A 12,036-nucleotide genomic window follows, 5' to 3' on the forward strand; every position below is an offset into this window, starting at 1 on the left:
ACATGATTCCTAATTTTTTCAGAGTTGCATTACAGTAATAAAAAGGGGCGGCTGTGGCTCAGGAGGTAAAGCGGGTTGCCTGTTGATTCAAAGATCGGCGGCTCAATTCCCGGCTCCTCCAGCCTGCATGTCGAAGTGTCCTTGGGAAAGATACTGAACCCCAAATTGCCCCTGGTGGCTGTTCTGCCACTGTATGAATGTGTGTGAATGTTAGTTTCTGTTTGAGCACTTAGGCTCAGTGTGTGAATGTGTGTGAATGGTGAATGTGATGTAGTGTAACGGTGCTTTGAGTTGTTGCAAAGACTAGAAATGCGCTATACAAATACGGAGCATTAACATTTAAATAATGGTATAATATGCAGATTTAAAAGAAACCGTTCATTGTTTGGATTTCTGAAGGCACTATGTAGTGAACAACACTTAAGTAAAATGCATAGAAGTAAGTATGGTTCTTTTGGACACAGCCCATTATTTTATTGGCCACACTATCATGGAAGCTGCACTAATCAATATATCAGTGACTCATATGACTGTGTAATATGAAGCGACAAACCCACAGAGAATTATCACCTAACTTTGATCCTCGGATAAACCCACCGTACGCTTCCAACCCAGCCGCAAACAGCAGACAGACAAAGTTAGCAACTAGCAAAAAGAGTGAAGCATTTAGCAGCTAAATAGTGAGACTACTTCCCACAGAAGTTGGTGGAGTTAAAATGACAGTGAATACTGGACTTGCGTTCATCAGGTGGGCACAAAAACCAAACTCCAAATGAACGCTAATGTTTGTTGGATGAGTATGTATACATTTTTAATATTAAATTAAGTGTGTCTTGTTAAAATGTCCTCATAAAATCCAGTTTTCACTTAGTCAAGCACCAAGCTGCTGTCTACTGAATGTGTTCTGTTTGCTTGTTAGTCTTTGTGTCGCCCCCCCTTTGAAATTTGCTCATGGTAAGCTCAAAGCAAGGACATGAGATTTTCAGTTTCTGCGACATCTTAGGTTAGTGTGATCAACAAAATCCAACCGTCATCTTTTCACATATCCAGCTAAATGCTCACAGAGGAAGCGCCCTCATCAGAGCCAGCTCAGAACACGGTGCACAGATTTCCTCCGAGGTTCTGAATGGGCCTCAAGTCGTGAGCAAATTCAAATGAATGATAGCAAGATCTGCAGGCCATTCAGGCTGGAAGGAAGAGTGAGCTGGGGGGAAACAGAGCCAGAGAAGAGAAATGAGAGGGATAACAAAGAAAGAGAAGGATGGGTGACTGGGGACGAGATGAGGAGGAGATGCTGGAGGAAAAGAGAGAAGAGACAAAGGAAAATTGGACCAGCCATGAACAGTAGGGGAAAAGAAGGAAAGGAGGAGGAGGAGAAGCTGAAAGGGCAGAAGAGATGAGAGAGAATAAAGGCAAGGGGAGAGAGAAGATAAAAGAGAAAGGGAGACTCCCAGACACACATGATCAAATATACATAAGAATTGTACAACAACAGAATGAACCTGATGCCCCTTACAGCCTGGTGCAAAGACAGATGGAAAGACAGGACGAAACACGTTATTAGCGCGTTAATGCATTAATGAATTATTGCCTACAATTATTTTATCTCACGTTACCGCAGTTTATATTATTATTATTATTATTTTGAAATTTCGTTTCTCACTGGCTCTGAATACACATTCAGTCAAACCATGCGTCACAGGAGGGGTGGGATGTTGATCAGCCTGCAAATCAGCCACCCAAACAAGCAGTGGAGGGAGGCTTCGGCAGACTACGCTGGATGCAGCGTGTGGGAGAAGTAGATAAACAAAAGCAAGACAAGCGATCAAACGCCATAGTGAAGTGGAGAGCGGCACACTGCATGCTCATTAGTACAACTCACAAACAGCGGGGATCAGTCTCTCTTCCAATGATTTGTTCAGCGCGTCGCGTAGAAAAAGTTCAAGACAATTCAACTTCGGCAGCGGGCGTGTGCGTGAGGCGAGCACAACCACGACAGTTGCTACGCCCTACGCTCAACGACCACTTCACCTCACTCTAACAGGAACACTTTGCTACTGAACATAGACTGTTTCTGCTGCTCCTTGATAAAAAAAATATGTTTCTGCTGATACCTGTTCAGAAAGAAAACAAAAACCAGATTTATATATGTTAACCAGAAGAAGCCTGTTATGATGTTATGATCGTGGCTCTGGACTCTGATGGTAACTTATTTTAACAAGCTAGATAGTGCAGTGTTAAATAGCTTTGGTTTTATATTTAATTTGAAGTTGAGATTTACGAGAAATATTTTATTGCTACTGTATAAAGGGAATACTACTGGTAAAAAGCACCTTATTTGTTTAAAGTGTTACTAATATATATATATCTATCAACCTTTCTAACAATCTAGCAATCTATCTATTTTCTTTTCTTTTTTGATGTTTTTAATGATGATTTAGTGTGTAGGATTTAGTGGTGAAGTTGCACATTGCAAACAATGGAACACCGCTCACCTTCCAGACTTAGGAGAAAATATGGTAGCTTCGAAACTCATGAAAAACAGAAGGCACAGATTTTGTTTTGTCCGTTAGTCCGTTAGTCCGTTTGTCTTTTGACCTTACTTACAAAAGACAAAAATTAAGGTAACACTTGCAGAGACCACATTAACTACACATTTTGGCCCTTTGGCAGATAAGTTAAGGCATTTACCTTAATTCGCTTTAGCTGACATAGACACGATTTGTACCTGTCATTAACAAGTGATTTGTATCTGGACATCATGTCCAGATAAGGAAATGTGTAAATGCAGGTCTAAATGGACGCAGAATGCATTTTGATCGGATAAGAACACCTGGAGGTGGTCTGGCTCCCCCTTTACACCTGGCAATAAAATGCGTTTTGGGTGATCAGATTGCAATGACCTCATGAAAGTACAGTACATGAAAGTAGTACAAGAAGTACAAGAACCTAAGACCATATTCAGGACAGATTGTGATCCAATTGGCCAAATCACCAGTTAGGTGTATACAACACTGAGATGCGTCCCCGTCGCATCCTTCCAAATCAGAACTTTACGGAGAATATAGGCAGTGCGTCCGTACAGTGTTGCGCATGAATGCTCTGAAAGAGTGCGGTTCATTGAACGGGCTCATGTTTTTGGGGAAAGGTCAACTGAACAAATGCGTTTGTGAATTTGAACTCACACAAATTAAACTCAATATAAACTACTAAAATAACGGAAAGGAGTACACATTATGAAGAAAGGTAGCGCAAGCTAACAATGCAAGGAAGTACTTGAGTTTCACTTTCATATCCGACTGAGCTGTTACAGCGGCGCACTGCTGAGGAGAGAGGTAAATATGGGTGTATAATCCATGGAGGAAACACATCATGGTGGAAAGCTGGCTCAGAATGTCTACAGTTATAGGACCCTCCCAAACGAGAGGAGGATGTGCTGTTCGGTTGTTGGAGCTGTACAGAGCGATTAGATTTCAATCGGAAGTTCTGTGAAATAATGCATTCCAAAGATTATCTAACGCACATGTAGCATTTAGTTCGAAATTTCTTCTTGGTGTTACTGTCCTCCCAGTGCATTCGCCAGGGAAACACAACACAACACAGGGAATTCTGTGCTAAAACTCAGCTGAAGCAGTTGTTTTCGAGTTTGGTAGGGGCTCATTGTGGCCCCTTGTGGCCTGTCTGTTTGTGCGGTTCTAATGAACCATCAAGTACCAGTGGATATTTTCCACCCTTCAGCCTCAGGGGGCCAGTAATGAGCCCATTACAGATTAGCGCAACGTAAGGAGGGGAAGGCGAAAACTTACTTGGACAAGCGACACTAACACAAGATTTATGCGTTGTCTGTATGTATGTAAGTTTTTTTCAAATGCACATTTTTAGGTTCTGCAAGAGAAAAGACTAAATATGTGTCTAGTTAACTTCCCCACCTCATTTAAAGAGCATCGCACAGCTGCATCCCAGAACTTCTCTATTGGCCTGAGACTGTGTCTCCCACACAGTTTGAGACAGTCCCGAGAGAGGGAAACATATCGCCCACTTTAAACGATTAAGTACCAAATTCGCTGCTGATAAATTTCTTTGTCCAATGATGTCAGGCGAGATTACAGGTTGGAAGAGAGGTTGAGGGGGGATTACATGAGCAACCAGGCGAACCTGAACCCACTAATCCTAAAGGTGTTCCTATCTCTGTAGGTGCTTTTGAAGTACAGTACCAGAAATACATGTTTTGTCTATGCCTGCCAAAGACTCTCCATTGTTCTATGGCATCTGTGGTGCATACTGTATCTTGTGTTATATTTAGTTTTATATTTTACAGTGCCAAGGTAATAGCTCAGAGGCGAACCACAGCAGAATTGCCAGACTCCTTCCTCTCTGCCTCCTTTTATCTATCTTTCTGAGCACCTCCGTGTTTACAGCAAGGTAGCATTGAAGTTGCATCATTTGTGCTCAGTCTCATTCCCCGCAAACTCTGTTGGGTCATCTCCCAATACTCTCGCTCAAGAGCGAATAGTGATTTCTGTTTCTGCTCTGAGGCTGGCAGACGCCCATCTCTCACTGTTTTCCTTTTGAGAAGACCCACAGCTTTGTCCTTCTTATCTCAGCCAATCACCCGTGTGCCTCATGTGGCTGCAAAGGTGATCAAAGAATATCTATAAGCACAATATGACACCCATCAGTGGCCCAAGTATTGAATACCACCCTAGTTTTTCTTTTTTTGCTGACTGTATTCCCACTTAATTTCCAGAAAAAACAGCTTGAAGTCGACATTTCTCCTGTGCTGGCACAGCACTAACACAAAGCGAGGAGAAAGATGTAGTGCAAGAGTAGACTGAGGGTGAAAAAGCTGCAGTCAAAGTCAGGCTACGCTCACTGATGTGATGAGCTTACTACTGTCAGTCTCAACTTTCCCAGAGGGCCTGTCACACACTTCTTCATCTAGCAATATTTCAGTCTCATTCTAAAACTGGAAATGTGCCATTTTAAGGAAAGTATAACTCCAAATTAGCTGATTTCAAAGTAATTATAAACAAATGATCTTGGTCCATTTCTATTTATGCAGATCAGTCGCAGCGTCTCAGCAACATCCTTATCCTTGGCTGAAGCTAATTAGTTGCGTGTGACCATAGAAGTGAGGGGGTATATGAAAATGTGCCCCATCTACATCATCCCCAGATTAATTTACTAAAAAACAGCCAGATCACTGGCCCTTATGCCGACCCTGTCACTAGAAACTTTGTTTGTTTGTACTGGACGATTTGGCAAAACCCATGATCAGGTTCGGTGACAACATTTTAAAATACATTCTTTCTCCAAGACCTGTGCATGGTATATACAGTATACAGTAAAATTACATTTTTAGGCATACTGAGCTGCAGGAAACAGTAATGCACAATAGCGCCTTCATTACTGCAATTATAATGAATAGGATTTCATTAATACATAAGTCATTTAACAATCTATTCTAAAGTCTTTTTATTAGCACTAATTCTAGACAGATTTTGCTTCAAATAACCTGTCTCCAAGACCCAGATTTTGAGGATTGATAGGATTCACAGGCATAATAGATTTATTCTAAAGTCCAAAAAAGTTTTGATGAACCTTCTTAAATTGGGAAAACAACTCCCCTCCGCCATACCTTCCATAACATTTTCAAATATTTCACCATGTGTTGGTCATGACACCTCTTTGTGTATGAGGTGGGTGGTGGTCTATTACCTGGAACAAAGCTTCCCTGGACAACGTCCTTATACGCCCACCAACTGTCATCAAGCTTGGATGTAATCGGCTGAGCTGCAGGGAGAAGGAAAGAGGGAAAGAGGAAACTGTTCTTTAGTAAAACACAGCACTGCAGGAGTCCTGCCCTCACAGTGAAGGGTTCACACAGCCTCCAACTCCAAATGAGACTAGCTTGCCAGAGGCTAATGTTCGAAATAGGGGTTGGCAATGTGAAGATTAGATCAATATTGTGATCTCAGGTGTCCACAATCTACTTTTCAGGTGAATTGTAGAGATGTATGAAATGTCGTCTTACTTCTGTTTCCAAACTTCACATAACCTCACTGACTAGTGGATCTGTGCTATGTGAACAAAGCACTAGTGATGCAACCGAGTAGATGGCCATGATCATTGGAAGAATTACTACACATTGCTCTTCCTTGTGTGGCATAATAAACAATGCCATTGAGTTGTGAGTACTTGAAAAGTGTTATTTTATGATGACGTTTTGGCTTCTGTTTACAGCTTCAAATGAAACTTAGGTTTAAATCACCATTTTGAAACCCGTCAAGTAACTTTAATGCAATTTTGTGTTTTAATGGTGAAAATTTCATAGGTTATTTCATGTCTGGATAAAGTCTACTGGGAATTTCCAAATTTTGAAAAAAAGATTGCAACTTAGTGTGAAATATCGAGATTGCGATTAAAAGGATTGTGATTTTAATTTTTGGCCGTGTCGCCCATCCCTAATTAGAAAGTCAGCAGAAGAACACAATACATAATTAAGACAACTTTAGATTTACTGTGAGATGTATTCCTCCTCTTTCTCCTCTTTTTAGGCTAACCTTCTCCAGCCCTTGCACAAAGCTAACATCCCAAACCTGTCTGCTAACTGTACTTTACTTGAAACTAGGGTCAATGCAGGCTTACACTTAGGTAACATGAAGGAAGTCCAAAGAGGCAAACAAATCTGATCGAGCTAAGGAAGCAGTCACAGACTGGCAGCAGGCAGGTTTAGAGAACAGCGAGCAGGTAGGAATGGCTGGACCACAATGGCAGCACAGCAACACTGAGAGGGTGAGCCAGGGAGAAAATGGCTGGTACTGAAATGAGGTAAGAATGGGTAGGGGCGACTGACTGGGAAAAGGCAGGAAACTCATCTGTTGAACAGGTAGGGAATGACAAGGTCTGACAAGTTCCAAGAAAATGCAGGGGCAGGGGAACAGAGAGGTTTTGAAACTAAACAGGGAACAGAGGCGAGACAGGGCAGGTGTCAGAGTGTCATCCACTTAAAGAAAGGGACCAGTTTGCCAAAAAATGAATGGAGGCATTTATATCCTTTTAATATTCTTGAGGGAAAAAATATAAAGATTTTAGCTCCATACATCTGATTTCTACCCATCTCATTTTTATTGGGGCTCGGTCCGTAAGGATTAGGCTGGGAACCGGAGGGTCGCCGGTTCGAATCCAGCTTGGAGTTGCGGAGTGTGGACTGGTGGCTGGAGAGGTGCCAATTCACCTCCTGGGCACTGCCGAAGGAGGCCTTGAGCAAGCCCCTGTACCCCTAACTGCTCTGGGCGCCACACTGAGTGGCAGCCCCCTCACTCTGACATCTCTCCGTGTGTTGTGCATGTGTGTGTCTTTCGGACCTGTGTGTAAATACTAAGTGAAAGAGTGAAAACACTGAATTTCCCCTTGCGGGATTAATAAAGTATATCTTCTTCTTCTTTATGTAGTGTCGCCTCCAGCAGATGCAAGAGGCCCAGAGGGAAAGTCCACCTTCAACCCAAAACTGACTTGTAACCATGAATGCTAACATTAAGAAACAAACATTTATATCTATGCAAATATACCACGGAAACACTGAAATGTTGTTCTGGTCGGATAATTTGCGTGGTTGGGAAGGGTCAAGTTGAAACAATGAAATCCCCATTTTAGCTCTGTAAAAGCTAGCACAGACATAGCAATGTAATACATTTCTCTTTCTCTCTTATATTTAGCATGTGCACATTTTAAAAAGGCATTATGTTTTATAACACGTCAAAAGGGTATTACATAAATCTAAATAAGCAGAAAAAAAGGATTCCTTCCTTTACTTGAAATAAATTTGCACTGATGTCAATATAATTTATACTGTAAGTTAAACTGCTAATTTAATCATCACAAAAAAAAAAGGTCTGTTGATTTGTAATGAAGCTTTCAAAGTAGGTCAAAATGGAGATTTGTTTATGTGGGATGCATGGAGTGAGTCCCTGTGGTGGGCCTGCACCGGTGCCCACAACCGCCTGTGGTACACATAACTTCACACATTGTGTCCTGAGTGTTTCTGGCCCCAGACTGCCACTCACTGTGCTGTAGCTCCGTTGCCATCCAACCCTGCAGGTTGCAACCAGCCAGCCTGGCAGCAGCAGCACGATTAAAACAGAGCTGCCGGGATCTGACAGATAGCTCTGAATGGTAGAGTTTGTGTTGCACCAATGCAGAACCGGGTCACGCGAACCGAACAGGGACAAGACTGCAGTTGACAAATGAGTTGAGGGGTAGGCCAGTTGTGAAGGAAGTATTCACAACCTTTAATTAAGTAAATTTACTAATGTTAAAATACTGTGATATTTGAATATGTAACTTAAGTAAAGTATGCCAGCATTATCAGGTATTTAAGGTTTTAAAAGTAAAAGTACTCAATGCAGAAAAATGACCACTGACTGCTATATTATTATATCATTAGATTATCACTGAGGCTGGGCTGATCACTGGGCATTTAGGCTGAGTTAAAAAAAAAGTATTTAGAGATTAAAAGATGTAAGCATCTATAAGGCAGAGGGTCTACTGACAACTAGTTGCATTATGGGAATTGTAGGAACCAGTGAACTGTATGGAGGTGCCATACTAAATGGCTTGAGTGCACCTTTAACATTGAGACCACGTCTACAAAATGGACAGTAACATATCTTTTTAAATATTTGATATTTGGGTGCCCAGTGGTTATTTTGTACTATAGTGATTTAGAAGCATACCAGAGAACTGCAGCATCCCCTGCTCAATCCTGCCCATTGACTGTAGTTGTCACTCTGTAATAAATCTGAAAACAGCTACTGGAAAAAAAAGTTACATCATTTTCTCCTGACTTTTTAAAGAACACATTTAGTGTTTAATTACAAAGTTCTTAAAGTACGGGCTACCATTGAGTCTTTTTCCTATAGCCTACTGTTGAAGTGTGGCGGGTCAGTTATCAAGAGTCGTCTCTTGATATCTGCATACCAGTTTGAAATGATCTCTATAAGGAGGCATGTCTTGTTAAGAAAGTGAGGCTGGCAGCTTCTGTGGTGATGAGTAGGAGGTCTTGACTCATCCCATTATGGGAATCACTGTGAGTATCTGAGAAAATGGATGGTTTCCTCACTGATATGGCCGTACTGTATGAGGTCTTTGACATATTGAGAGTGAAATTCTAACTATTAACTATTTATATTCCCAGTGTGACTCCGTTTTAGTCAGGCTGTGTATGTGTGGTGTTCCATATACTGTACTACTATTATGATCTGCGTGTGTGAGCATCTGTGTGCATGAGGGGTTACTGATCAAAGTGCTGGGGTTATAATATGTGAGTTTTGATGCATGAATTCAATCATCTCAATGGTTTTGAACCTCAGCAGCGTGCAGTGACTTATGTCAGTATATGTCTCTGTGCAAAGAGCCTGTTGACACTTCACTTGAATTAATAAGTAAAATGAGTAGGAATGGTTTACCTTGGCAGGTGAGTTTTCTGTAATTATGGTGAGTTTGACAGGAAATGAGGAATCGAAATATCATTATAACAATTATATTATATTTCGGTAGCTTGTATCTAATGGTGACTTCTTGTAGTGATGGCTTCACTTCAACATTTTCATTCATCTTGTTTCATATCTGAGCTGAATATTCTGACAGTCTCCTATATTTCTATATTGTTCAAATAGTTCCTTCTTAAATTCCGTCTTAGCACCTTACCTGATGACGTGCAGATGATATATGTTTGCAAAATCACAGATATATCCCAAATGACATGCATTCTTCGTTCATTTCATGCTCATTTTCTGCAGCTGTTGCGGGACGGCGCTTTACGGGGTCGCACGTGTAGACGACACGGCCTAACTTTGAACATTTTTTTCCCTCTTCAGTTCTTCTTATCCCCGTCTCTCTCCCGTGGAGCGCCGAGACGGTTTGAAGCCTGAGATCCGTCCTCACAGCATCGTCCTCCTTCGCTTCCACGTTTGGTGTTCAGGCAACATTTCGGTGTTTCTACCGGCGTCTGTCATATATTTCTCTCTGTATCTATCCACCCTGAAGACATTTAAGCAGTGAAATCCGTTCATGAAGCATATTCTTCTCCTCTTATTTCCTTTGGAGAGGGTGGATGTTTGTGGCGCACCGCTCGTCTGCAGCGGATCAGGCAACTTCACTGACGACGCAAAGCGCACCGAGTGCGCACAGACTGACAGAGAGCGACAACATATTCATGATATTGTATCATGACAGAATCTATGTAAAGCAGGAAAGGAAAAACGGGATCCGTGTCTTTCAGATGAAGATATGGGCTACAAAATATTAGCAAGGAAAAAACAAAAAGTTCAGAATGATGGGGAAACCATGCAAAGCGCGTGAAATGCCACAAAGACTGACTAAGTCGTACTTTTGGATGGAGGAAAGTGTTTTTACAACAACTCAAACAAACCCTGTTAGATTTAATCATTTTATTCAAATTTCAAAATAAAGTAGAAAGTCATCAGTGATGATCGTACTGTCTGAGCTTGATATATTAAAGACACCACGCAGTGCAGAGACTGATTTTATTTCCGAAATGACGATGACACAGTCTCAAAGGAACCAACTGTGGCTGCAGTGTGAGTGTGGTGTATGCAGATGGCCTTGGTGAATGCTCGGTTGTAGTGACCTACTTTAAGATACCTCAATTCCCTGCTGTGGATGTTGTGCGACCTCTAGCGTTAGCTTTGGGTTACCTCATTCATAACAGGCAGGCAGACTGAGCATGATAGTGTGAAAGATAAAATTTTAAGACATACTAACATTTAGAGAATGTGGTATAAGCATATATGTGCGCGCAGTGTATGGGTGTACTGAACATGTTTGCATTCAGTCTTGGGCTCACACCAGAAGCTGATGACATGAGGTCATGTTTCCTGTAGTATTTCTGGGACATTGGGGGTTTTAGCAGCCAGGGGGAGTCAACGTTCAACAAAGATTACACTGTTTTTTAGGTTCATGTCAATAGACCCAAAATGTATTTTCTGGCGCTGGCTTTAAAACAGTAAAACAGTAATTCACCCTAGAATTGATTGAAATGTTTGTGAGGTGCTCATGTTTGGCTTTATGGCCTGGCTCACAGTTGCCGTTCAAATTTATTCCAAAGGTTTTGAATGAAGTGGAGTTCCTCCACTACAAAGTTGGAAAACCATTTCTTTATGCTCCTGGGGTCTCATTTATAAACGGTACGTATGTACAGAACAGTGCTAGAAAAGGTGTGTACGCCACTTCCAAAGCAAAGGTTGTGATCTATAAAAAACGAACTTGACGGGAAAATGTGCATCCTGTAAGTAAACTCTGAACCATGCCTACACACATAAAGAGGAGAAAAGAGAAATGGTGACTCACATGGCAGAAGGATGAAACGGTTTAAAATGAATAGGCCTACTACTGTGTAAAATAAATCAAAATTTTACCTCTGAGTATTACAGGCTTAAAGCCTTTCTGAATAAACAAATACCGGTTTGATTTACTTTCCCTGAAGTGTGCAAAAAAACAACACACAATTTAAGATCATTTGCAGCACACACAAAAAGATCCAGATTTAGGATAATAAACACAGAGATATATAATATGTTGTACAGTTTAATCAGGAATCATATTAATACTTGCATGCAGTGCAATTTATTCTCATAAATAAGGTGAACAGGAGGACAAATTACATTTAAATTGATTGTTTTCAATGCGTCAGTCGTGCAAATACTAGTGCATAGTTTCATGAATTGTTATCAGGTGTTGGTTGCCTTATCAAGCGTGGAAAATATAATTAAAAAATAATTTAAAAAGTAATTTATTAAGTAAATCTTTCAGCTTATGTCATTTACAACAAGTTATATTTATTTTAACTCATCAGCAGCCTTGTTTAGTGAGTGGACTGTTTGTGTAGCCTAAATAAATGTTTAAACACAAGCGGAATGCATTTGGTTTAATCTCTTTTCAAATGGGGGAATCCAACTTACTACCTGGGTCATCCCGTCTGTGTGTCCCCCTCCAGCCAGCGACGTCACTACTCAG

At 41.1% G+C, this 12,036-nt stretch overlaps 1 protein-coding gene across 1 annotated transcript in view; it reads right to left on the bottom strand.

Annotated features, from left to right (window-relative positions):
- LOC123984105 (carbonic anhydrase-related protein 10-like) overlaps window positions 1–9,769 on the bottom strand; it is a 138,114-nt gene extending 128,345 nt beyond the window's left edge. The window contains exons 1-2 of the mRNA XM_046070797.1: window positions 9,709–9,769; window positions 5,719–5,793 (exon numbers count right to left, since the gene is read on the bottom strand). Coding sequence (XP_045926753.1) covers window positions 5,719–5,793; window positions 9,709–9,769 — 136 coding nt within the window. The remainder of the gene's footprint in view (window positions 1–5,718; window positions 5,794–9,708) is intronic.
- Between the last annotated feature and the right edge of the window lie 2,267 nt (window positions 9,770–12,036).

The sequence above is a fragment of the Micropterus dolomieu genome, linkage group LG02 (assembly GCF_021292245.1).
Source record: "Micropterus dolomieu isolate WLL.071019.BEF.003 ecotype Adirondacks linkage group LG02, ASM2129224v1, whole genome shotgun sequence".
Taxonomy (NCBI): domain Eukaryota; kingdom Metazoa; phylum Chordata; class Actinopteri; order Centrarchiformes; family Centrarchidae; genus Micropterus; species Micropterus dolomieu.